Here is a 25554-nt window from a genome sequence, read left to right as displayed (position 1 = left end):
ATTGCTAAATGTTGAAAGTGTCTTCGTGAGACGATCGCAAGCGCGATTGTGTCGGGCCATAAGTAATTCCCGCAACCCTAGTACGGGTATGGACCAGCTCCACGAGGAAATCCTACATGTTGGCCCGGTGCTGGCGGCGCCGGTGGTACTGGTACTGGAGGCGGTCCGCGCGCTACTCTGCCTACTGCCATGTGTCCATGAGATACTGAGCTATCTCTATCTCGTCGTTTCTTCTTCTTCTCTTTGACACCATAGCCTATGTCAGTGTAACCTGCAGCGGCAAAAGGCGGTTCAACGACCTCTCGAGAATGGTCATCCGGCAGCCTGAGGTCAACAAGGCTGTAGAAGTAATCCAAGACTTCCGGGTAGCGAAGAACCGATGCTCGCCAATCAGCGTCGATGCCACGCTTGAGCTCAGCATGGGCTTCTGCGATTTGTGTCTGAAGCGTCGCCACGTACATGGGGTGTATTGGCGGATGACCGGAATATCGCATGTAGACTTCGTAGTGTGGGAGCGAGGCAAGGTATGATGAATGGGCTTGCTTGCGAGTTGACGTCAACCGCTCAAAGGCATTCAAGATATGCTGACGCGCGTTGTTAATCACCCAGTCTCTACAGATTAAGTCAGCATTCGTTTTTGAGAAGATGATAGCATCTGCAGTACCTTATTTCAGCCAACCTCTCATCCATGGCACGCTGCTCGGCCTGCTTGACGGCAATTTGCAGGCGCTCCGACTCGCAGGAGCATTCGGGATAGGGCGGCGCATTGCAGATGGCACAGTTGGGAGCTGCATCCATGTCATACGGAGGAAGTGGGTGAGCCAGCGTTGATCATTGTCGGTCCAGAGTGGGCCGAACACAATTCCAGGGTAGTTTTAGTGATTGATGGGGATACACAGGATGAGGATTTGATCTGGAGTGAGGTCGGTTTTAAGACAGTCTGGAAGGGGATGTGCGCTAGGGTAGTCAGGCACAGGCGGTGACGACGGACAAGTAACATGTTACATGACGATCTTTGTGGAGGCCATCGGCGTGATCTGGCTAGTTTCGTACGGCTTATGGAGTGACGGATGGATTGGGCAGACTTGGGATGCGTTATGAGTTGGCAGAATCGCTAGGATCGGCTCAACCAGTATTAGCTCCGGGGTGTGCCAAGACTAATTGCTTCTAGATAGTAGTGTAGTGTAGCATCGATCGAAGGCGACGGATATGGCCATGTTGAACTTGACCGTCTAATAGTAGCGGAGAGCCGTGTCGGATGGGGTGTGGGATGCAGTAGTTGTTGATGCCCTCGATCAACCTGCCCCGCCTTTGCCCTCGACCCTCGACCTTGCCGGACCCCACCACCGTGGTATTAATGTCCGACCGAGTAAGATGACAGGGATGTGGCCTTCTCTTGTCCTACAGTACACAGACCCTTCTGTCTGCTGGTATGCTCCCAGACAACAGAACAGCCCAATGATGTCAGGATCCATGGAAAAAACAATCCAGACTCTGGATGCACACGCACACACACACACGTTGGCTCCAAGCAGCTGCGCAACCCACATGTGCTGTCGACACGGCCGTCTCCTAGCCTTGCGATGGTGTCGACCGATGTGAGTGGCATGCGACATGTGACCCTCGAGCTTTTCTTCATCTGTCCCGTCCGCGGATTGTTGTTCTTGGCCGAGCACCCTATATCCCAAGGCCCATCTGCAAGCCTTTTCCTTTGGGCTCTCTTGTGGAGAGAGCACTACCACTAGGTGTACTATCTAGTAGTTACGTCCTCGATAGTAGGCTTAAGATACGTAAGGTCTCCTGCACGTGACAGGGAGTCACGCACCGACACCGCTCTTTGTTCGCTGTTCCAACCACACTCGCATTCGCCGCACTCGCCGCACTCGTCGCAAATCAGAAGCCGACCTCTCCGATAGATGGCGTCAACCTGACGCAACTGACCGTTCGATGTGAGGCTTGCAGGCGTGCTGGCCTGTCCCCTTATATACTGCCGCTATCACTGGCGGATGCGCATCATCATGCCGTCCATAACGCATATCCGGTAGTTTCCCCATTGTGAGTCTGGCTTGTCCCGAACCGCCTATCGTCTTCTAGATCCGTCTCCTCCAATCGCCGACCGCCGTTGGTCTAGTGGACCAAGCCCTCTGTGGTTTTGCAGCACACGAGGGCTGAAGTGGAGTTTGTCAGCTCACCTCGTTGAGGTTCAATAGCCTGCTATGCTTCGGATACTCCGAGTCGTAATTTTGGATAGTCGCAACTTCTTTGAGTCAAACAAGCGTCCCATAATCCCCATATGTCGGAACAACAAGCCCCAGAGAAGGCCCCTCATGCTAACAACTGCCTTTATCGCATTGCCAAAAACATTTTTTTTGTAGAGCTAGGGCTTGCGCAGTGATGTATTTAAAGACAAGAGTCTGTCTGGTGCTGCTTGTACGCATGACTCAGCAGTATTATCGTGGTGTTTTCTGGCTAATAATCCGGGTGATCCTGCGTGCCGCACAGACTGCGCCCTTCGAACTCGACATTCTACCGCATTAGGCTTAGTGCATGTACAAAGAGTCTCTCCCCCGTCTTCGGCATGGCCCCAGAATGAGTCCAAGCCGCGGTCCTACTTAGCATCCATCATCCCGCAAAACGGCAACTCACGCCTTATTGTCGAATTCGTCCAGAGGGCGTGCATTTGTTCTTTGATCTATCGCAAGCCATTGGACAGCGGCCAAGATAACCCACTGGTTGATTGCAAATCGAGGCCCGCCATCATGGCTACCCACGATGCAGCCTTCGATATGGCAGACTTTGTCGATTTCGGAGACACAAGCATACCCGGCGTATCACAAGGGACAGACCTCAACATAACGGAGCCAGCATTGGACCAAAGGTGTGTGGTATACCCATTATTCCTTAGTCGCTCACCCCAGCTTGACATCCATGTAAATGCGACCTTGCGTTCAAGGGGTCCATCATTTACGATCAACTTTCTTTTTCTTTGGTTCTAATATCAGTCAGTCCCCTACTAGGAGAAGATGATTCCAGAGGGCTTGTGCAATCTGCCGATGCTCAAACTATCGACATCGACTTCAACACTGATTTTAGTACTTGGCTGCCAACATACCAAAAGTCCGTCCAGCCATGTGAATACTGCAGATCAATGTCCCTCGAGTGTTTCATCTATAACGTTGACGGTACCAAGCAGCTAGGCTGCTCCCCATGCAACGCTCTGTTCCGGCCATGCAGCTTCAGCAACCCAGAAAGGATGCCAGCAATGAAGCAAAGAACGGCACTCGACACGTTAGATGTCGTGGCAGAAAACGACACGCGATGCTTCGGTGGACTCACCGGAAGGAAGCAAATGCGATCGTTGGGTCACGTTGGTCCCATAACGGATGACAACAACGGAGAGCAGTGCTCCAAGAGTGCTGCCGTGTCAGCGCGCTTCCCAAGAGCTGCTGTCAGCATCCTGAAAAATTGGATGCTAATGCACATCGATCATCCCTATCCAACAGAAGAAGATAGGGAGATGTTGAAACAGCAAACTGGCTTGTCCATTGGCCAGATCTCCAACTGGATGGCCAATACGCGGCGAAGGCAGAAGGCACGACCCAAGCGAAGTGCATCGCCGAGCATCCGACCATCGACAAAAGTCATCAATATTCCCGCGGGTAAAACCTGGGAAAGCATGGGTACGTACACCGAATCTGAGTTTAGTCGATCGCACAAGACTGTGGCGCCCAAGACTGACGGAAGATTCATCGTCTTTCGTGCGGATCAAGGGCGCACAAACTCAGATACTGGCACCTCGTCTCAGATGCCAGTGTTACAGCAGCAGGAATGTTTCGGTTAACTCTCGACAGGTCCGTTCGAACGATGGAAGCACTCTCCTCCTGAAAACGAACCTGCACCTCTCAACGCCATTGCTCACGCTGTTGAAACCTTTGATCCGCCGCAGTCCACTAGCCAGAGCGGCAGCTACCGCAAGGATACTTCTAATGACAGTACTGGGAGCTTCTCGGTGTTTAAGGCACCTTCCATCTCTTCGCTAGAGACTGGCCTCACCAAGATGTCCTCCGGTTCTCGGGGATCCCGTGATTCTGCCTACTCGTACGGATCCCGACACTCACTCGGCTCTTTGAATAGTCTCAAGTCAAAAGAAAGGCGAAGGCGCCGACGAATTCCCACCCGAGTGTCAAAGCCTAGTCCTGACGAAGGACAAAGAATGTTTCAATGCACATTCTGCACTGATACTTTCAAATCCAAGTACGACTGGTATGTAATTCTCTACCACAGCTGCTGCAAATATTTGATTGCACCGAATAGACAGGATGGTACTGATGTTTTGAAGGTCTCGCCACGAGAAGAGCCTTCACCTGTCTCTTGAAAAGTGGCTATGCGCACCCCTTGGCGAGATCGTTGCCGATAAGGTTACCGGGAAATCCAAATGTGTCTACTGCGACGAGTTGGATCCTACCAAAGAACACCTAGCGACACACAACCACACTGCTTGTTTCGAAAAGGGCCCCGAGTCTAGAACCTTTTATCGGAAAGACCATCTTCGACAACACCTGCGACTTATGCATGGTTGCAAGATGACTGCAAGTATGGACACTTGGAAGTCTGAAGCACAATATATCAAATCCCGTTGTGGGTTTTGCGGCATGAGCTTTGACAAGTGGCAGGACCGCGTCGACCACCTAGCAAAGGAGTTTCGTAACGGAGCCAGTATGAAGAATTGGAAGGGCTGCCGTGGTCTAGATCCCCATGTAGCCATACATGTGACCAACGCGATGCCACCATATCTCATTGCTAATGAGAGAAAGTCACCCTTTCCATTTTCGGCAAGCAACTCTTCAAGTCTGCAGGTACGTACGACTGTATTGAACATGCGAGGCCACTCCGAGGTCGGAAAGCACGATGATATTCTGCAGAGCTCTCTGACTGATTGATGAACAGCAAATCAATCTGTCACTCGAGACGCGAGACTTGGAGTACCTACTACCCAACAACTACGACCTATCCATTGCCTACCAAGATGGCAAGAATGCTTCGTCGGTTGGGCCAATCATCCTGACCACACCCGAGGACTTCCCAACGTCGGGACAATCCGATCATAATCCTAACGCAACATGCTGGGAAATTCTGACTCTACGACTTGGACGCTTTGCGAGACGGCATATTAAGGAGCACGGTGCTGGGTCTGTGACTGATGAGATGTTGCAAGTTGAATCGCGCCGTATTCTTTATGGTGATGACGATCCCTGGAATCAAACTTCTGCAGACAATCCCGAATGGCTCAATCTCTTCAAGAAAGCACACGGCATCGACTCCAAAGCCCCAGTCAAAGGCATCACCACAGAGCACGACATTTACGAGGATCTGGGTATCAACTCCAGCACCGCTGTTGACTCTAGCTTCGATGTCAATAACTTTACTTGTGCAAACCTACCTGAGAATGATCCGCTGCGGGCACTCTCTTTCGAGTGTTCGCTTTCAGGCTCGTTGGGACATATCAAAGGGCACGTGCGACAGCTCTCATCCGGCCGTCAAACACCCTACAGCGTACCGGGGCTGAGCAGATCGCCCACATCACCCGCTTCCTTTGCACCAGCAACAACTACAGCAGCAGCCAGCGATGACACACTCATGGGCGTATACGCGCCCATTTCGGAGCTCACATGTCCCCCCAACGGCGCCAAGGGACCTTGCTTTGGCGAGCACGGCGAACTAGGCTTCTCCGTCACCAACCCTGGGTCCCCTAAAAGACGATACTGGATGGATGAAACAATCACACAAATCTCGCCCTTGACTTCTCTTCTCGACCACCAACAGCAACCCGTATACGAGGGTACCACTGCTCTCAGCAATCCCGGTGCCACCACTACTACTACCGCCGCCGATGACTTCCAATTCCCCTCGTGGGACCAGCTCCCAGAGCACCTGCAGAATCCGACTAGCAGTGCCGAATACAATATTGCGGGCGTGAGCACATCTTCTGCTGAGAATGTCTTGGCGATGCCGTGGGATGACACCATGGATTTTGCCATGGATATGGATACGGATATGGATTTGAATTTGATTTGAGTTTTTTTTCGATAGAGAGGCGAGATGAAGAAAGTGTGGGCTTTCAATACTTGTTTCTTGCTAAATGCAATGGACGAGAGAAAGGTTGGGTCGATATGATATATCTCTTTGCTTTTCCGGGATTTGCTAGGGTAGTGTGACGGTGTTTGGTGGTATCTGTTCTTTTTTCCTCCTTGATTAATGAGTTATGATATACCATGTTTATCCATCTTTTCTCATATACGCTCTCTGATGTGATGAGTAGAAACGTTGAACTAGTCTTTTTTTTCCCATCACTTTGCAACCACTTCGTGCCAGTGCGCCAGTGGCCAATAGTGTCAAAATCTTTGATTTCATCTCTTTGAACTAATCATACCCTCATACCCTCATACCCCATATGGAATTCCTTACTTTTATCGTTCTGACCAAATCACAACTGATCCGCACTAACCTTCTGCACAATAATACCGGATGCCGCACCACCACCATTGCAAATAACAGCCGCACCATACTGCCCATCCTTGAGCTGATGCAGCAGAGTAACCAATATCCTGCTTCCAGAGCTACCAAGCGCGTGACCCAGAGCAATCGCACCGCCCCTTGGATTCACATTTTCAGTACCAAGACCAAGGATCTTTGCGTTTGCCTTGATGACGGCGGCAAAAGCTTCGTTGAACTCCCAGATGGCAATGTCAGACTTTGAAAGACCGGACTGAGCGAGGAGCTTGTCTACGCAGGCGGCGGGGGCGACGGGGAAGTCGATGGGGTCTAGTTTGGAGTGTTAGTGGCATCTTTTGTTGTTGTTGTTGTTGTTGTTGTTGTAAAGATAAAAGACAAAACGTACCCAGAGCAGCGTCAGCGTAAGTGACGATCTTGGCTAGTACACGGCTGTCCTTGCCGTACTTTTGTGCGATATCTTTGCTGCCGAGGACTAGGGCTGATGCGCCGTCGCTCAGGGGCGAGCTGTTGGCCGCTGTGACGGATCCGTTTGGTCCCTTTTCGAAAGCTGGCTTCAGCGTCGCAACCTTGTCTAGCTTGAGCTTGTTATATTGCTCATCCTCTGAGATAACGGTCTCGCCCTTTCTTGTCTTGACGGTAACCGGTACAATCTCATCCTTGAAGAGCCCGTCTTTGTATGCCTGCTGTGCGCGCTTGTATGTCTCAATAGCGTAATCGTCCTGATCCTGCCTTGAGACCTCGTACTTCTTGGCCGTGTTCTCTGCGCAGTTGCCCATGTGGATCTGGTTGTAGACGTCCCATAGACCATCAGAGATGAGGCCGTCCTCCAACTTCTGGTGTCCGAATGCCGGTTGCTGGCTTGCTCGGCTCAGGTAGTACGGGACTCTTGTCATATTTTCCATTCCTCCCGCGACCTGGGCTTCCGCTTGTCCGAGCTCAATGGTAGAGGCGGCAATGCTGACAGCCTTGAGGCCTGAGGCGCATACCTTGTTGATGGTGGTGGCTTCGATGTTTGTGGGAAGACCGGCGAAGATGGCTGCTTGTCGTGCGGGTGCTTGTCCAACACCTCCTCCCAATACATTGCCCATGTACACAGCATCAATAGACGATACTGGGACCTTTGATTTCTCCAGGGCGGACTTGATGGCCGTGGCGCCTAGTTGCGGGGCCGAAACTGTTGTAAAGTTGCCATTGAACTAAGAAGTAATCAGCATACAAAGTCAATTGGCGCCAGTTCCATACCCACCACTGCGGTTGGTGTCCTGCTGGCACTCAGAATGTATGCATCCCGAATCTCTTTCCTTTGTGGCGCGGAGCTGCTGAACTGTCGTTGGATGCTAGCCAGCCGTTGTTGCGGCCGCGAAGCCATCTTGAAGGAATTGCGAATGACAGCGGAAGACATGGTGATGGCGATTACTGGAGGAGTTTGCAAGAGTTCAGAATGCGGAGAAAGGGACTCTAACGAGTCGATGTGTGGCTATCACATGGCAACAAGAGTTAGGCTGGTGTGACAAATGCGGGCGGAATGTGGAGGAATGACGCGCTACAGCGGCTAGGCCGAGGTTCGGCAGTGCACGGCACCACCCGGCTTAAGCTGTTCCGCTGAACCATTTTTTTAATCGTTTGACATCACTCTAGGGAAATGAAGGCTATTCAGCAAAACTACTCTAGAAATACAAGTGACATTGAATCATCTATCTAATAGTCATAAAGTTTGAAAATCTCATAACTCAAGCCAGTGCACCCATGGGGTCCCAGAGCTCTAGCATCTTTGGCTGCTGCTCCAGCACCTTCCTGATCGACGAGCTAACCACACTCGGATCTACAACAGCCTGGTATACAAATTCATCCATCCAAGAATCGCTCATAACAAAGTACCCCTTGTCGCCCACACGGTCACTCCACGAGTTTTCTACCCTCCAGCGCACTGGCTTGCCGTCAACCACGTGCACGGCAGTCAACACCATGGCATGCGTCATCTGGCTCTCTCCAGTCTGTAGACGCTCTGCTTTTGTCATGCCGAGCCTGATATTGAAGCCGAGCTCGTAGTCGAATAGCTGGGTATCCATGATACCCTTGGACGAGTCCGAGTATTTGCCCACGTCGGAGCCAAAGAATACAGGCATGCCGCGTTTCAGCATGGCAATGCAGGCTTCTTTGATCGTCTTCATGTCGACGTTGACGTAGGTTACTGGCCGGCCGTTCCAGACATTGCCCAGGCGTTTGACACTGAGCAGGCGGTTGTAGGGGTTTCGGGGGTCATTGACCAAAGAAAAGAGGGTATGCACATCGGTTCCAGACAATGCGCGAACTACCCTGTGATCGGAAAGTTCCTTGGCAAACTCAACTGGTCGGCTGACGACAGTGTTGAGTTTGCCATCCTTGTCATAGTACTCCCACGTGAAGGGCTTGGTGGCAGATGGTGGGGGACCGAGCATCAGCGTCAGGATGAGATGAATCTCACGGAGCATCTTTTCCTTTTCGCTAGCCAGGGTTGCTTTGACGGCTTCGGGAGACCAGTTGCTCGAGGCAATGGCACGCAGTCGGATTGCATCCTCGCGCAGCTTTGTAGTAATGAGGCGGTCCATGATGGAAGAGTTGGAGGCATTGAACGAGTCTGGGTAGATTGACTGGGGCACGAGACCGTACTTTTGTACGAGGTTTGCAACCATGTCCCATTGACCGCCATCGCCGACAGGGCTGGACATGAGGGCCTGCACTATGCGACTATCGATATCCTCATTCTTGGTGTCGAGTATGCTCTCGAGGAAGTAGTTTGCCTTTTCAATCTTGTCCCAGTAGAAGAGATAGGCTTGTGACAGCTGGAACTCGGAGAGCTTGTACCGCTTCATGATGGCGATGCGGAAGACATTGGTGGATGCAAACAGCCAGCATCGTCCGGAAGAGGCTTGGTTAGTGACGGGTGAGCCCTCGAAGGGGATCTTGATGTTGAACTTGTGTGTATCTTCGATGGTGGCTGCGCGAGAGGAAAGGACGGCGTTGGCGGAGTTTGAGCTGAGGGCTGCCAGGGCGAGGCGGTTCTAGCAGAAGGAGGTCAGCCAATGCAGGGGACAAGAGGAAGGAGCGAGCGTGTGTAGTGTACCTTTGGGTCAGCCATGAGCTCCTTCTCCCACTCTTGGACGGACTTGATGGAGACATTTTGCTGGTACTTGATGACGGGTGTGTACTGGGGTGCTGGAGCACATGGTCAGCATGGAGAGAGTGTATTGGAGCAGAGACATGGGATCAAGAACATACGGGCCTCTCCTTCACCTTCTACAACAACATACTCTTCCTTCTCCCTCAGATACTGAGCATACTTATCATGGTTCATGTTGAGCGCGTGCAGACGTTCGAGGAGCTTGTCGTTGACTGCGGCTTCAGACTGCTTGGACTGATCGGAACCCATAGTGGATACTCGCGCGGACGGTGTGGGGTCTACTAAATATCTATCAGAAGGCTACTGTGTCGGGAGGTGTTGCGTTAGTGTGGGAGAGGCGCTCCCGTCCGCGTCGCCGTCGCCGTGGTCGTGGCAAGCCATCATGGTGTCGGTATCTTATCGGGCTTATCGGGGGGCAGCGCGTGCAAGGGGCGCGTGGCAGGTCCACCGTATCAGATGGTCTGAGTGGAACGCGATGCCTTCCCTATTGGGCGCGGCCGCGTTGCGACATGGAGGTTGAGAGCACGTCGGCTGTCTGATCCTCGCCAGCACCACCATAGAGAGTGGTTGAGATCCAATCTCTCGCTACCATTTGCACGCCTCTTGGGGCGGGCCAAGCACATGCAGGGCAGCACGAGTCACCGCTCAACAGACCACCACCACTACCACTACTACTACTTTTCCTCCCTGGCCCCCTGCCCCATGTCTGCCCTCATCTACAAATCCCCGCCGATCGCGCTTGCCACCCCAACGCCGTCGGCACGAGACCCTGAGCTCGGCAACGGCCAGCGCCCTAGTTTCATCTTGCCCGTCAGTCCAACCGCCATTGCTTGACATCCATCTTGACTCTTGTCACTTGCCTGGCACCTCATCCACACCACACGCACACACATACATTCAAGTACATACATACATACATATATGCACCGCTCCCCTCCCCGCCCTATGGACCATGGCCGCGCATCGCTCGCACCCAACATACGCGGCTCGTAATAGAGGAGATGAAGATAAGCAGGGCCGAACGCGTGTTTCATCACCGCGCGCTGTGCCTTCCCCTGGATTCAGGCCTGCTAATTCAGCCGCGGCGTGAGATTTGGCGACACTGGACCTTTGTGCGGTCAGCCTTGGTGCCGTTATATGTCTTCTCTTCTGCCTCATTTGCAATTGACTGTGACCCCAACTAACACCCTCTTCAACCTCCCTATTCTGGAACCCCCGCCCTACGCAACATGGAGCAAGGAAAAGGCCTCTGGAAGAAGCGCATCCTCGTGCCCTTCTGGATTGTGCGAATATGTCTCATGATATTCATCATCGCCATATTCGCCTATACCCTACGCACGCTGAAAGATCTCAAGGACTTTACTGAGCCAGGACCGGGGTACGCCTATACAGCTGCTCATGAGCACTCTCGTAGACTAACAGCAAGCAGCACCGTCGTCCTCTTCATTCTCTTCATGGTCATTGTGCTGTTGATTGACGTGCTCGCCATTCTTCTCTTCCTTCGAGATAAGCTCAAGCCGGGCACCTTCCTGACCATGAACTGTTTCCAGACTGGCTTCTGGGCCGGCGTTCTGATTGTCGACTTTGTAGCAATCGGCCACGGCGTAAGCCCCGTCGGAATCGGCTTCAGCATCTTTGTCTTGTACGTCTGAGCTAGTATCATAGCAATTCGCTGTGCTGACCTGTTATAGCCTCACATTCCTTGGTCTCCTCATCTACTCAATCATCGGCCACCGTCGCGCAAAAGCCGCAGCCCAGCGAGGTCACTATGCGCCCGCCCACAACCCAGCTCTGCCTGCTACCGACTTGCACGGCACTCCCTACTTTGGCGCGCCCGATAACCATCAGAACACCGCATACCATTCGCAGACACACCCACCCCCAGATGCGCACGATCAATATGCTGCTCCTCCATCATACCAAGCCGGCGCTGCAGGCGACTATTACCAGCAGCAGCCCATGAAGCCTGCTCACATTGTTTGAGAGGGTCTTGTAAATCCCATAACGACCAAAGTGTTTCGGTGAATCGGCGCAATTAAATATGAATAGGGCTGTGTAGTCTACGCCGAGATGCCAGCAGCTTGTGCGAGGAGGTGACGCGAGCGAATCACGATGACTGAATCCCAATACCTCTATATACTGTCTGGCTATGTCGTGCGATTCTAGACTGGTGCGACGAGACGATTCCGGCGGGCGAGGGTGGCAGGGCAAACAAGCTCATGGCTCGTGCGTGGCACGTCCTGGATTTCTGAGACGCGTAGAACTTACTCGCGTTTTTTTCTTCCGCCTACGCCATGCAGAGTGGTATGATATGCATTTTTGTATGCTATGGACTTGGGCTTGGCTATAAGGTACAAAATCCAGGGGCCTTGGCTCTTTCTGCTTCGCCTCGAATTTTGTGGAGAGCGGCCCGTCAGATCCATGCGCAACCAGCGGGAGGTGATCAGATATGGCAGGAGTGAAAGATCAGGTCTCGCGGAGGACGTAATGTATAGTTGAAAAAAAATATTCCAATACCCGACGTGGTGGTACGAGTGAAGTAGAGCGTGAATAAAGTATCGGTATCAACACACGTGCAAGTCGCGGGCGGGCGTGGTTGCCGGTTCAAGTGACTGGCGCCGAGACGCTACGACTAGTCCAGCGGCGACACTCCTTGGACATGTTTCCAGCTCGGAGGTTAACACCCACTCACAGCACGAAAGCCGTCCTCTCCAGCATGTCGCAGCCTTGTTCATTTATTCGGCGAGCAATCACATTGCTTCTCCCGGCACGTTGCCAGGAACCTGTGCCTGTCCTGGGGCAGTGTTTCCAAATTGTGTTTACTTTTAGCACGCATGATGGCCTCGAGTCGTTAGTGGCTGATCATTGAATGCGACGTTATACCACATGGATATACAGTGATAGGGATACTATATATCTGTAAGTAGACCTCGAGCTACGGCTGTTTGGCTCCAGCACGCTCTTTCGTCTTGCTACTCTCCCTACCTTCTTGGCCCGGTGACGCTCGCTCTGCTCCACTCTTTCATTTCATCCACCAAGATGCGCTCGTTTTTGTTGCTCGCCGCCGCTACGGCGCCACTCGCCCAAGCAATCCGCATCGTCCAGTCCAACGACGACGGCTGGTCAGAAATTAACCTTCGGACCTTTTTTGATGTCTTGAACTCGGCAGGCCATCAGGTAGTGCTCTCTGGACCGGCTGAGAACCAGTCTGGTTCAGGTATGTAGCTGCAAATTTATACACAACTATCAACCCATGTATACTGACCTTCCAAGGCTCCTCCGACAAAGCGCCGACAACTGTCGACAGCGACGGCTGCATCCACGCTTCTTGCCCAGGCGGGAGTCCCCCAACTGGCGCAAACGCAACAGATCCTCGCCTGAATTACGTCAACTCGTTTCCCGTCACATCCATCAAGCAGGGCATTGATGTTACTGCGCCTGCCCTCTGGAACGGGGCCAAGCCTGAGCTTGCCCTAACCGGACCGAATGTCGGTAGCAATGTTGCTGTCCAACTCCCCTTCTCTGGAACCGTTGGAGCCGCCGTTTACGCAGTCAAGACGGCCCAGATCCCAGCCATTGCCTTCTCAGGCAAGAGTGGCGAGCCTACTGGATGGAACGCCCCCACGCCTCTCTACAGCAAAGTCTACGCCGACCTCGCTCTTAACGTAACTAGCACCGTCATCAAAAGTGGCAAGCCGTACCTGCCCGCAAACACATTCCTGAACGTCAACTTTCCCGAAGTTTCCAACTCCCGATGCAGCGACCCCAGCCAGTTCAAGTTCATCTTTACTCGCATCAACACTGGCGTCTTTAGCTCCCGCGATGCAGAATGGTGCGGTAGCACGCGCCTGCCCTGGGAGGCTGATGTCATCCTGCTCAGGGGCAGGGACTGCTATGTTACCATTAGCCCTGGTGATGCAAACGACAAGTCGACTGTGAATGATGCCGCTGTCCAGACTCAGATTCTCAACAAGCTCAAGCCTATCCTGTCGTGCTTGCCTTGAGAGAATTTCTGATGGTGACGGGCTAATAGGGAGCGTACGCAACATTGTGACATGTAACATTTTTGGAATACCTTTTTCTCAATTTTGAAATATATTTTGATCAACGATAGAATCCATACATTACGTGGAAACACGCAACTACAAATATCGAACCCCATATTTTGCTATTCAGATAAAGTGCATAAACACCAGAATCAAAGACAAGAATCGAAAATAACCCTCCGCCGTCCCATTCGTTCAAACAGTCGCCTACACACTCAACTTAAGTCTGTGCGACTATTTTTCTCTATTTTGTCGCCATTTAATCTCTCCTTTTTTTGTACGTGACACAATCCTTGACCTACTTGTCGTTCCTTTTAGCAATGCCGAGCTAGACATCCTGGGACCCACAGGTTTACAGCATACCACATATACCGAGCTAGTGTCCTCCAGCCCCACTTCCACAACATTATGGTCTATCTCTTGTAGAATAAAGCGAGATACAGTTCTTGATAGTTCTATCGAGACAAAGGGTTCGGATTGGCAAGAACAAGTTCCACGAGGGGTGTCTGGACTGCGTGCACAGACCTGCGACGTCATGAACTTTGGTGTCATTCAGATGAGTCGTATCTCTCCAAGACAACTCAGAATTTAGCTGCTACATAATACAACCGCAAGTTTCTTATTCTCTTTCATTCATGATTACATCGTAGACTAATTCTTTGCTGGAGCTTCAATTGCTCCAAAACAATCCAACGTATTCGTCCTCATAGCCGGCTTTCGTAATTCTTGTAAAATTAGTTCACATAATCACCACCAAGCACATTCTCCAGAGCAACCCCAAATTTCGAGCATAAACCCCAATCAAACTCCATATCATTCCATAAAATAACTCCAGCAAAAAAAAAGTACCACACATCTCCCCTCCTCAATGGACTCCCCACCATCCGACGATGCATCTCAACCCCCCTCCCTCGCATCCCGAATGCGCTCCTACGAAGCATCCATCGACCACATCCTCCCCACCAACCAACCCATCATCCTGCGCCTCGACGGCCACGGCTTCTCCCGCTTCACCTCGCGCTTCTCTCGCCCCTTCGACGAGCGCATCCACACCGCCATGACGCGCACCAGCAGCGACCTCCTCCACTTCTTCCCGCAAGCCACCCTCGCCTACACGCAATCCGACGAAATCACCCTCATCTTCCCCTCCGGCGTGCAAACCTTCAACGAGCGAGTCCAGAAACTCTGCAGTCTGAGTGCGAGCTACTGTTCTGTACGCTTCAATCGGCATCTCGAGCTTGCGCTGCGCGAAATGCCCGACCCACCTGTAAAGGGCGACATGGAGCATGTACTTGGCACAGCGCATTTTGACGCGAGGTTTTTCCCCGTCCCGTCGATGGAGGAGGCGCTGAATAATATTATTTGGCGCTGTCGCAATGATGCAGTCAGGAATGCGGTTTCTTCGTTTGCACGAACGTTGTATACGCCGAGTGAGCTGCATGGGAAGAAGACGAATGAGCTTATTGAGCTCATGTTGAAGGATAAGGGCGTTAGGTATGATGAGGCGGTGCCCAAGTGGGCGATTGAGGGCTGTTTGATTAAGCGCGAGCAGTATGAGCATCAGGGTGTAAATGCAAAGACTGGTCAGGTGGAGAAGACGTTTAGAACCAGACCCAGGGTTGAGCAGAGAGGCATAAGGGTCTTTGACGAGGCGGGTCTCAAGTTAATCACGGACAAGTATTGGTAGTTGTTAGTTAGAGCTACGACAAGTAGCATCAATCACGTAAATAAAATAAACAAATCAAAACTACACTAGTTAGTATATCTATTATTTGTACGATTGGTCTACACTAAATCTATAAAAAGAACAGATTCGAAACATCTCAAGCTTAGTATGCAATCTGTACCTCCTCAGAGGTGCAAAAAAAAAAAGAGCAAAAAAGAAAGGATGGGGCCTGACCGGGATTCGACTGTAACGCTGTTAGATACTGCGTTCGCTTTGCGAATCTGAATGGGTGAACTTACACCCGGGGCCTCCTGCAGAATAGGCTTGAAAACAGACGGATCTGAATCTTCCCAAAGCAGGAATCATACCACTAGACCATCAGGCCGGAGCTTTGTGACTCTTTGGATTGATGGAGAAGGTGGGTAATTATTTGTTTATCAAATTGATAACTTTTAGGAATGAGAAACATCTGAAGAGTCATCGTTTGGGGTAGTGGGGTGGAAGGAGGGGTGATGTGGGCGAGAGGGGCGGGTAAGCGAGGAGAAGTGTGTGGGATGGTGCTTGTCACCCCGCCATGTGTCATCCGTTATTGGATACGAGTGCGAAGTAGCTTTATGATCTACTTGGTGTTTTCGGTCAACAACCATACATACTAACTAATTCACTTAGCTGGCAACTAGGAGACAGTCCGATATGAATATTAGGAATAATACAATATAAACTGATATCTTTCGCAAAAACTCCAGCCTCATGCTTCCCATCATGTAACCATGCATTCGTTAAAGCAAACAAAGAGCAACGCTGCGCTTCCCCATCTAATACCCACCCCGAGTGCAGGCTCAGGTCTACGTCAAATCCAAGACCTCTACCGCGCTTTCTCTCCATTTGCGTCTATCTTTGCCTTTGAGCAAGGGCCCCGGTGTCTGCTCTGCTAGCTTCTCTGGGCTGTCAACATCGACGTAGTCCCAGGCACCTACTACACTTTTTCTGAGAATGATTGCGCGTTTCTTCTTGCTCTGGGCTTTCCATGCTGCGGGTGGTGATACGGACTTTTCTTCGCTTGGTGACCGTGATGAACGCATTGGAGGTGATGTCGGTGTTGCAGCCGTCGGTTGTGGCGCCGGATCACATTCCCCTACGGGTGACGAGTGTTCTGTCAGATCAAGCACATCCGCTTGTGGTGATGTCGACCGTGGTTTTGCTGCAGCAAGACGAGGTGACGTGAGGTCTAGAGTATCAACACTGGAGCGCTCTGATGTCGTTTTACTAAGACGTGGCGAAGTACGGCGAGGTGGGTTTGGGCGGAAAACGTCTTTAATGCTTTTCTTCTTGCCCAACGCGGAGACTGATGAGGTCGAGCTTGCAGATGTGTTTGAAGATATTGACGTTAATGGCGGCCGCGTTGTCAATGATGTTACAGAATCCTGCTCACTGCTAACCTCCTTTCGAGAACGTCGTGTGGCTTCTGGGCGCTTTGGTGAGAAGAACGTCAAGTCCAGTGATTCCACATCTTCAGATGGTTTACGGAATTGTGGTGGCGCAGGGACTGGTGCTACATCAAACAAAGGAGTTGTGCCCCGCTGTTTGGTTGGTGTCGCCGATGCTCGCCATGCATCCAAGGTAGTCTGTTTCGGCACAGATGAGTCCCGCGACGCTCCGGTTACAGCCGCCTCTTTCAATGTTCTTGTCCTCGCCTTCTTTGCTGGTAGCTGTAAAGGGGAAGGATGCACTGGAGACTCGGCTAAATCCAGGGTTTCTATTGTCCTCAAAAGTGGAGGTGTGGAAGGCCGATCCAAGACGTCGCTAGTGTCAGCAGGAAGCGTTTTTGAACGCTGAATTGGAGCTCGCCTTCTCCGTTTGATTACACTTGGAGGCAAATCTTCTAGAACTGGGGAGAGCGATTCTTCAGGCTCCAGTTGTGGTCGTGGTGTTAAGGTCCGTGGCTTCACTGGCGATGAGGACAACAAGTCAATTGTTTCGTACTCCGTCGTTGCAGTAGTCTGCGATGATGGCGCTGGAAGATCGCTAGCCTTATCTTGGGCTTTTGCAAGTGCTCGTGAAGCTCTTACTCCAGGTTTTGTGACCTTTGCAAAAGATTCTATTCGAACTTGGGGTTGGTCTTTAGTCGTCCTTGTCCGCCTTGTGGTTGTCTTGGCTTTCGGTGCGGCAGTGCCAGTGTCCTGAACCGATGCTGCTCGTCTAGGTTTCTGCTTTGCCTGTCGTCCGGCCTCCCAATCTTGAACAGTGAGTGGCACACCGACTTTGACAAATGTTTCCATGACCCATATACGTGCCGGTTTTTCAGGGTCGAACTTGGTCGGTCCGCGTTTCCTAGGACCCTCGTCCTCCATGTCCAAGGGCATGTCTTCGTCCATATCCTCATCTCCTACATCCTGTTGGGAACTACGCGATGGGGGCTCTACATCATCATCTGGATCCTCTTGGCTAAGATCAATCTTTACCAACTCGACAGGTGTGAAGCTTACGCGAAGCTCGGTACAATGGTCGGTAACGGCATGCTGTCTTTTGCCGTGAAGACCTTTGATGAGCGTTGATTCGTCTTCTTGTATGGCTTGCAGATTGTCAGTAGGCAGGCGATTAGTCTGTTCAGCGCGGATCCGCAGTTGACGCACAACAAGAGATGGTGCCAGACTGCGAATGAAGTGCTTTGCGCCCTCGAGTTTGGCCCAGTCAAAAGCATCTTGTGTAAACTCGCGCAGACCCGGAAAGTCGAGGTCCCGATCCCAATTGATGGACCGACGCAACTTGTCTAATCCTGCTTGGTTCGAGATCGCTGGATGTGTGTAGTATCCGAGAATATCGAGTCGGGGAAAGTCGTCCGGGATCTTGAGTGCGCCGTGTTTGCGTTTGAAGAACTTGCTTTCGTTTGTCTTCAACTCGTGTTGCAGCCGCTCTTTCCATTGGGCTATGGCTCTAGAGTCGTTTCGTGGAATCTTGCACAGGTCGGCACCAAAACCCGCCTTGGCTGCCTCGCATGCAGTCTTGGGGCCGCATCCAGGTATACCCTCTGGTACATAGTCTCCTCCGCTCATTAGCGCGACCAAGATCATGCCCTCTCGATCCAGCCCTGACGGCCCGTTTTTAGTTTCGACAGCATCATATACGTTGACATGAGTAGGTGTCTTCCCTGATTTCTCTGGAGACCAATTTCGGAGAGTGACGCCACTCCCAAACATGAGCGTATCCACATCTTCACTCAAAACTGCATCAACAATTCCTTCCCTTTGCAGCAGTGCACACTCTGCTTCTGCCTCGCCTGGCGCAAGATGTATGGGATAGCCAAACTGCTTCAAGAGCTGTTTTGCAAGGAACTCGGGGATGGAGGCGACAGTCGGGCCTGTGCGCTTGTTGCGCTTAAATGGCGGTTTGTTGGGTCCATCGAATACAAAGACAGGGTGGATGGCAAGAGAAATCAAGCGCAGGAGGCGGTAGTAGAATGTTCGCAATGCAGGGTTCGTACCGCCTAGTTGCAGTCAGCATCATACGGTATACGCATACCCTGAGAAGACTTGCCTTTGCTAGCTTGGATCTGAAAAAGCCATATCGACGTATCAATAGCGATGCGCAGTGGGCGGCCAGTCTCTTCAAACTTTTCGACGGCGAGCTTGGAGAGCGCTATGCGTGTGCCAGGGCCGATTTCCTTGTAGATTCTGCATGCATTAGTACTGGAATATACACAATAATATGCGCGACTCACCCGTGGATACCCATTTCGACTCCATGCTATGTCCTTTGATCTCCAAGCTGGCTGCCTTGTTCGTAATGTTGCGCCCAGCGCGTGGACTGGTGTCGTGATTAGATTGTTGCCACGACAACAACGCGTCACCCGTCCCGCATGCCCACGGTTGCACGTTTATTCCCCACCATGCCATCCCTATCGCACTAACAACCTCCACCCACCATCCTCACAGAGACCCTTGAACATGGCGCCCCGCGGTCGCAGCATAACGGCGAGTCCGGGTGCCTACTCGGATCGCAGCAACGACTCAAGCCCGGATCCGCTAGCCATTTCTTTCGACGAAAACATCACCTCATCGCACCGCACATCCAGCCCTCGGAAACCCATCATGATCAGCTCGCCAAGGAAACAGGTCCGGCGGCTGGAGACATCAGAGGTCGTATTCTCGTCGCCTTCCAAGTCTATGATCATGAGCACACCGCGAGGTAACGGCGCAAGCCCTTGGCGCATCAAGGTCACCGTCCAGGCTGAACCGGAAGACGGAGAAAATGCCGAATCACCATCAGTAAAGAGGGTGACAAGAACAAAGACGACGACCATACCACTAAAAGACCCGGATGCGTCGTCTCCTGTCAAGCGCCCCCGCGGCCGACCCAGGAAGTCTGAGACTGGATTGACGCCCAAGCCCAAACGAAAGGGGACACCAATCAAGAGACCTGCAGAATTCAGCTCTCCAAGCAAAATCGTGCGAGGCGGCGATTCCAGCGCAGCTGATGTTGATACCGATGTGCCGCCTAGGAAGCGAAGAGGCCGTCCAAGGAAGAGCGTACAGCCACCGACTGAGTATGACGAGACCAGCGTGGCAGAAGAGGCCGAAGCTATCCTACAAGCCACATTCGAAGAGACACCTCTGCCAAGCACGGAGGCTGAATCAGACAATTCGAAAAAGAACGCGCGTTTTGCAGCTCTCGATGATCAAACCATGGATGATGCATTGCGAACATCGCCTACACGATCAGAGCCGTCTCCCAGCCTAGGCACACCAGCTCATACCAATTCGAGGAACAATGTACGCGCACGCAGAGGTACACCACATGCAAACAGGGTGGCCGTTATTGAATCCGACGAAGCGGAAAGTGGCAGTGATGTCCTTACGCCCGCCAGCGGAGAGGAAGACAACAACGATCTTCCCGAAAACCAACCCTTGAGTGGAACAGAGGATGACCAAGGAGACGTACTTACACCAAGCGAGACCTCGGCGCAATCGAGTGATTCAGCCGACGCCACTAGTGATGATGGTGCACCCGAATATCTTCAAGACTATGAAGACGAGGAGGAGGAAACACAGGGTCAACATTTCACTTTTGATGAAGGTACCACCAGGATGCCAGATGACACGACGATGTTGGATAGCGAGACCTTTAGTATGATATCTGTCGAATCATTGAAGAGCAACACGAATCGACTGAGTCCGACACAGCCCCGAGATTTGCAGACCAATGCTCCAAAGGCCAAATCATCACTCAGGAACGAGTACTTGGGACCAGCTACGCACGTGGCATCAGGTTCTGAATCTTCAACCCATGAAAAGCACGTCTCAACGAGTCAGGCCTCTCTAAAAGCTGCACCCATCGAGACAGTGCGTCCAAAACTGGCGCGCCATGTCACACCCGCTATGGACTCTGAAATTCCATCTGCACCCCCTGCTCTGCATCCTGTTCAGCCTGCTCTGACCAAATCTCCATCTCCGACACTTGGGCGAGCAGTCACCGCCGGTGTAGCTTTACAAGGTCTTCTCGACCCCACACGACTCACCCCAGATGCCTCACAAAAGACGCCTGACGGAAAACGAGGCTCATTGGACGATTTGTTCCGTGGTTTCAGCTCAGGGACGCGTAAAGATCTTCAGGCAGGCTTGCGACTTGGCGAGCAACTTGCGCAAAATCAGACAGAGGAGGACAATGTGCCTGGCCCCTCGAGCCCTATCAGGGGCCAATCTGCGGCAGGGCCGAAAGCAGGTGTGTTCCGAACGCAACGAAAATATCAGCAATCGCGTCTTCTTACACCCGAAGACCAGGATCATGTTGTCACAGCGGTGGCACCAGCGGTTGCAGCGAGCGACGTCCAATACCCAGTGTTGGATGTTGAAGAGGCGACCACAGCACCGTTGAGTCCTGCGAGGAGCGAATCCGCAATGAGCTGGCGAACCGACACTCCACCCCGCGCAGCCAAAAGCCAAGATCAACAAGACACCGCCATGAATGAGGTTCAAGAGGAGGTCCCCGGTCCTGCAGGAGAGCCAGTCCAACACGATGACTTTGGTGATATATGGCAAGAGGAGGCCAGTCGCTCAGTGATCTCGATAAATCCAGAGGAAGTTCCAGCAGAGAAGTCCCCTGAGGCCCACGATATCTTCACAGACGCCAGCGTTGTCAGGCCTGCTCGCGGGAGAGCTGCCCGGACTTGGCGCCGCAGGAAAGTAATTGATGAGACGGAGTCGCAGCAAGAGCCTGCCTCAGCACACTCAGTGCCAGCAGCCGTCCAACAATCAGAGGGCAGTAAAGAAGCCCAAAAAGTTGATTCCGCACAACCCGATGAGCAGCCTATGCAAGTCGAAGAGCCAAATGCTGAAGGCGAAGAAAGTGACGCTGGTATATTCTTCCAGTCAAACGTGCCCAATGTTGCGGACCAGAGGCGGCCTTCTCGGTTCCAGAGGCGGCGGCCAAGAAGACAAGAAGCAGAGAAGGTGAGCCTCTCTGAGCTTCTTGACCAGGGGGACAGTTTTGTACCAGAATCTCCTTCGCCCGTAAAAACGAAAAAGACACCCCCGAAAGCGAGACTAAACCCATTCTTGGATACGCCACCTCGCTTCCCTGCACTCCTAAATTCGCCAAAGAAGAGCAGTCCCTTGAGGCGGGAGCTTCACAGTGGGGACATTTCTACGAGCTCCGTACAGCAGTATGAAGAGTCTACATTGCCACTCGCGCAAAGCTCACCGTTCCACACGGTTGTCGATGGCGACAGCAAAATCTCAGCAGCATCCGACCAGCAACAATTCCGAATGGAGATGGAAGGAAATACTGCCTCTACCATTATACGTGTGCGCGAGGAGGCCAACGAGTACCTGGACGCCTATGAACCGCAAGAGCGAAGTCTGAATGAGATTACAGAGGTTACCGAGCCTAGCAGAACACATCAAGACATCAGTCACTTGCCATCGAGCCCACCAAAGATGCAGCGACGTTTCGAACAGCGGTTGCTTTCTGCACGAAAGCCTTCACCGCTTTCCAAGACAGTAGAGCGGCCAGGCAATGTACCCGTGCCACAATCACGACAGAACGTAGCGCGTTCCAAGGAACCGGAAGTGATTGAACTATCGTCTGAAACTAGTTCCAGCGACGATGAGGAAGAAGAAGAAGAAGGAGAGGAGGAGGAATCAGATGCCACCCCCAGTGGTCATCCACAACCCCGCGCACAGCCTGTCGCGACATCTAGCGCCAAGCCAACACCCTCGCGCTTATCTCAACTACAACCACACCCTATCCTTTCACGCATGACACCGTTACCAAAAGTTGAGCCTTGGACACGAACACACTACAAAGCCCTCGACAAATTATACAATACACACCTCAAACATCCCGCACTCTTCTGTCCCTTCAACGTCCCTCCCACTCCGCTATCAACCACAAACGGCTACCTCCTCCGCCGCTTCCTCGCTGACAACGGCAACCTACCTTATGTCGGTGCAGTGTTCCATGCCTGGGGGTACAGCATGGTCATGACTGCCGAGCTCATCGTGCTCTGCAGCGTCTTCATGGACCTGATGAGCATCAAGAGCGAAGTCGAGTATGAGCAAGTCACAGGCAGGAAACTAGAAGTAGGCAATTGCGCACCGGGTAGGCGCGGCGACTGGATCTCCGGCGAAGACGTGCTGCAGCGTCTTGCTACGGTCGTTATGGGCGAGAGTGTGAGGAGAGATGAGCGGGCGGGGCTTGAGATCGATCGCTCAAGGGGGTTGCAGATTGAGTGGCCGCAGACACCGCGGTGAGCTTGGTTTCCATGTTCGATTGCTCTTTCTTGGGGATTGATGGACTGGAGTTTGCGGCTTGGAGACGGGATACCATGCGATTGATAATTGTTTTTGTTTATCTTTCGAGTTTGTGTTTTTTGGAATTGGGCTGAATGTTTTTACCATTTGGGCATGATACCTCGTTGTTGAATCAGTTCTCTTGTTTTATTTCTTGACTTGTCTTCTTAGTATTATCTCATGTATTACGTCACTTGTTGATCTGAACATTACTTTCTCATCATCTCAATGGGACATGGAGTATTTCGTCTTCGTAACAAAAAAGGTTAGGTGTTAAGAGGGTACCAAGCTTTGCTTGTGGAGTTTCCAGAGCGTCACCTTGCCCCATCCCCACATCCATCATCGTATCCAAAAAGCAAAAAGAAGGTAAATGGGCTCAACCGGGATTTGAACCCGGGACCTCCTGCAGAATAGGCTGGAAAACCCAAAGCAGGAATCATACGACTAGACCATTGAGCCGTATTGTGGGTGGTTGAGGTTGTTGTGATGACTAATCCCAAAAGTAGACAAAATATATATACAAAACAATACAGCCATGCTCAGATTGAAGAGGAATTGTTGGGAATGCCAACAGGTAGTGAAAATCCAGAGTGGGAAAAGTGGAGCATTGTGGGAAAGTATATGCACCGCTGAGTCATTAGACAGCCAACATTAGGAGGCAGTATACAACAGACACTCGGAAACTTTGTATGTAGCACAGAATAGTAGTCAACACAATTGAGCATTGCTGCGTATATTGACGTGGTAATTGTACATTTGGCATCACTCTAATTCTTCGCGTATACAAAGCCTGACCCGTGAACTTGGCGACGGCGGCTAATGCGATTATATATCAAGTGCGAGACTGCAGAAGAAGACGACCTTTGCTCGCTCGCTTGCTATCCGCTTTTGTTGATACTCGAACTGAATTAATGCCGGAAGAATGGCTTGAAGTACTTGCGGCATTGGATCTTACTTCATTTTCGCCTTCTCCCGCTTTTCTTGCAAGTACCTCCATGACTTTGATAGGCCCGCCGTAAAGGGTCCCTTGAGAGTTTGCACAGTTGATGGCCACTTGACGGTCTGGTTGATCGCCTTGGTCACCATCTGTGGGATGTCTTTCTCAGCCGCTATTCGCCTATCAAAGTCACCGGCAACCTGCTTCTTCAGGATTCCTCCTGAAGATTCGTCCTTCCTTGCCTCCAGCATCTGCTGGTACTCGCGGCCTGAGATGCCAAACTTGCCGCGGTACTGGAAGTACACCTTTTCACGGAACTTCTTGGGCAATCGCCTGACCATACTGGCGCGACGCTCTGGGTCCATGTCTTGCGACATCTTCTGGTCCAGCCCCGGGTCCTCCATCCAGTCCGGCTTGCGAATCACAGACTCGTCGGCGTACCTGATGTTCGGGAGCGACATTATGAGATCGTGATAGAGGTATCGAAAGTTTCGTATCTGGTGAGTGACGATGTTGTCGATCTTCTTGGGATTTTCGCTACCATATTGCATGCGCGGATCGCCCTGATAGCTCAAGCCTGTGATTGTAGAGTATAGTTCCTTCTCTGTAAACTTCTCAGGCAGCAAGAGAAGCGCGCATCGAACTGCAGAGAGGAGATTGCGTTGATTCGCGACACGGAGATTGGGTTCTTCGTGGAGGATTTTAACGGGCTTGTGCAAGCGGCCAGCAAAGTATAATGTGTCCCACTCTGTAAGGTCGCGGAGGAGCGTTTCGTAATTGACGACGGCGTATTTGATCATTGTTCCGTTCACTACAACGTACGGGTTAAAGTAAGCACCTGCGCCATACTTCTCCTGTACATGGCTGACGACTCCTGAGCCGAGCGATCCAAGGAAAGAATAATGATCTCTGTGTTCGCGTAGATTGAGCGAGTGGAAGTGTTGAGAGAAGCGAGGCGTCAGGATAAAGTCAATCATTTTTCCTCCTCCTTTTTGCCATTTCAATATCGCATCGGGAGGGTTCGGATGAGGTGATTGCGTCGTGCGTGAAGCTGTCGCAGCCGACTGGGGAAAGACACCAGAGCCGTAGGCAAATGCGTATGTGACTGGCGGGAATTTCCGTAGTATGCCTCGCAATGCCCGTTTAAAGTCTTCATTCGTTTGCATTAACTGATTTTTGCCAAAGTCTTTATGCGGGAGTTCTGTAAAATCCGACAACGAGGGAGCTTCATCTTCCCAGTCTGGTGGCAGCGATTGGAACGCATGGGGGGTGTCTGTAGGTGTTGTCTTTTCGGATGATATAAAGCGGCGATTGACCTGCACCAGAGGCCTTCTACACCAGGCTATCCGAAATATTGGTTGGCGGCGATACATCTTGTTGGGAGGATAATGCCTCAAGTCGCGCAAAGTGAACGAACGGATGACGTAAGCGTGTTGTTGCTCCAC

General features: G+C 51.8%; 11 protein-coding genes and 1 non-coding gene across 12 annotated transcripts; 5 read left to right on the top strand and 7 right to left on the bottom strand.

Annotated features, from left to right (window-relative positions):
• Window positions 1–77: 77 nt before the first annotated feature.
• COCSADRAFT_80328 (uncharacterized protein) lies at window positions 78–798 on the bottom strand (the record flags this gene model as incomplete). The annotated part of the gene is made up of 2 exons (XM_007697521.1): window positions 78–612; window positions 665–798. 2 exons carry the CDS (start codon window positions 796–798, stop codon window positions 78–80), a joined length of 669 nt encoding a protein of 222 aa, XP_007695711.1.
• A 1837-nt stretch (window positions 799–2635) lies between these two features.
• COCSADRAFT_107886 (uncharacterized protein) lies at window positions 2636–6371 on the top strand. The gene is made up of 5 exons (XM_007697520.1): window positions 2636–2878; window positions 3007–3680; window positions 3852–4263; window positions 4340–4856; window positions 4948–6371. Exons 1-5 carry the CDS (start codon window positions 2760–2762, stop codon window positions 6073–6075), a joined length of 2850 nt encoding a protein of 949 aa, XP_007695710.1. The 5' UTR covers window positions 2636–2759; the 3' UTR covers window positions 6076–6371.
• COCSADRAFT_32931 (uncharacterized protein) lies at window positions 6341–7992 on the bottom strand. Its single transcript, XM_007697220.1, has 3 exons — window positions 7760–7992; window positions 6899–7709; window positions 6341–6822 (listed from the first exon to the last, which is right to left on the bottom strand). The coding sequence occupies exons 1-3, from the start codon at window positions 7913–7915 to the stop codon at window positions 6485–6487; spliced, it is 1305 nt and encodes a 434-aa protein (XP_007695410.1). The 5' UTR covers window positions 7916–7992; the 3' UTR covers window positions 6341–6484.
• A 186-nt stretch (window positions 7993–8178) lies between these two features.
• On the bottom strand, window positions 8179–10084 carry COCSADRAFT_32930 (uncharacterized protein). The gene is made up of 3 exons (XM_007697219.1): window positions 9772–10084; window positions 9617–9708; window positions 8179–9554 (listed from the first exon to the last, which is right to left on the bottom strand). Exons 1-3 carry the CDS (start codon window positions 9920–9922, stop codon window positions 8244–8246), a joined length of 1554 nt encoding a protein of 517 aa, XP_007695409.1. The 5' UTR covers window positions 9923–10084; the 3' UTR covers window positions 8179–8243.
• A 721-nt stretch (window positions 10085–10805) lies between these two features.
• COCSADRAFT_267217 (uncharacterized protein) lies at window positions 10806–11739 on the top strand. The gene is made up of 3 exons (XM_007697519.1): window positions 10806–11051; window positions 11103–11315; window positions 11365–11739. The coding sequence occupies exons 1-3, from the start codon at window positions 10903–10905 to the stop codon at window positions 11654–11656; spliced, it is 654 nt and encodes a 217-aa protein (XP_007695709.1). The 5' UTR covers window positions 10806–10902; the 3' UTR covers window positions 11657–11739.
• Window positions 11740–12560: 821 nt separating this feature from the next.
• Window positions 12561–13851, top strand: COCSADRAFT_107876 (uncharacterized protein). Its single transcript, XM_007697518.1, has 2 exons — window positions 12561–12890; window positions 12947–13851. The coding sequence occupies exons 1-2, from the start codon at window positions 12713–12715 to the stop codon at window positions 13675–13677; spliced, it is 909 nt and encodes a 302-aa protein (XP_007695708.1). The 5' UTR covers window positions 12561–12712; the 3' UTR covers window positions 13678–13851.
• A 448-nt stretch (window positions 13852–14299) lies between these two features.
• Window positions 14300–15444, top strand: COCSADRAFT_32927 (uncharacterized protein). Its single transcript, XM_007697218.1, has one exon. The coding sequence runs from the start codon at window positions 14588–14590 to the stop codon at window positions 15404–15406; it is 819 nt and encodes a 272-aa protein (XP_007695408.1). The 5' UTR covers window positions 14300–14587; the 3' UTR covers window positions 15407–15444.
• A 240-nt stretch (window positions 15445–15684) lies between these two features.
• On the bottom strand, window positions 15685–15974 carry COCSADRAFT_267180 (uncharacterized protein). Its single transcript, XM_007697517.1, has one exon. It carries the CDS (start codon window positions 15966–15968, stop codon window positions 15756–15758), a length of 213 nt encoding a protein of 70 aa, XP_007695707.1. The 5' UTR covers window positions 15969–15974; the 3' UTR covers window positions 15685–15755.
• Window positions 15975–16117: 143 nt separating this feature from the next.
• On the bottom strand, window positions 16118–19117 carry COCSADRAFT_187007 (uncharacterized protein; the record flags this gene model as incomplete). Its single annotated transcript, XM_007697516.1, has 3 exons — window positions 16118–18869; window positions 18905–19056; window positions 19104–19117. 3 exons carry the CDS (start codon window positions 19115–19117, stop codon window positions 16231–16233), a joined length of 2805 nt encoding a protein of 934 aa, XP_007695706.1. The 3' UTR covers window positions 16118–16230.
• Window positions 19118–19291: 174 nt separating this feature from the next.
• COCSADRAFT_32926 (uncharacterized protein) lies at window positions 19292–23538 on the top strand. Its single transcript, XM_007697217.1, has one exon. The coding sequence runs from the start codon at window positions 19330–19332 to the stop codon at window positions 23131–23133; it is 3804 nt and encodes a 1267-aa protein (XP_007695407.1). The 5' UTR covers window positions 19292–19329; the 3' UTR covers window positions 23134–23538.
• A 6-nt stretch (window positions 23539–23544) lies between these two features.
• COCSADRAFT_t9 lies at window positions 23545–23631 on the bottom strand. Its single transcript has one exon. It is a non-coding gene; the product is annotated as a tRNA-Pro (tRNA).
• A 262-nt stretch (window positions 23632–23893) lies between these two features.
• Window positions 23894–25485, bottom strand: COCSADRAFT_32925 (uncharacterized protein; the record flags this gene model as incomplete). The annotated part of the gene is made up of 1 exon (XM_007697216.1): window positions 23894–25485. One exon carries the CDS (start codon window positions 25480–25482, stop codon window positions 24124–24126), a length of 1359 nt encoding a protein of 452 aa, XP_007695406.1. The 3' UTR covers window positions 23894–24123.
• Between the last annotated feature and the right edge of the window lie 69 nt (window positions 25486–25554).

This window comes from Bipolaris sorokiniana, assembly GCF_000338995.1.
Source record: "Bipolaris sorokiniana ND90Pr unplaced genomic scaffold COCSAscaffold_2, whole genome shotgun sequence".
NCBI lineage: Eukaryota > Fungi > Ascomycota > Dothideomycetes > Pleosporales > Pleosporaceae > Bipolaris > Bipolaris sorokiniana.
The sequence above is the reverse complement of the archived record's forward strand: the minus strand, read 5'-3'. Positions and strand labels throughout refer to the sequence as shown.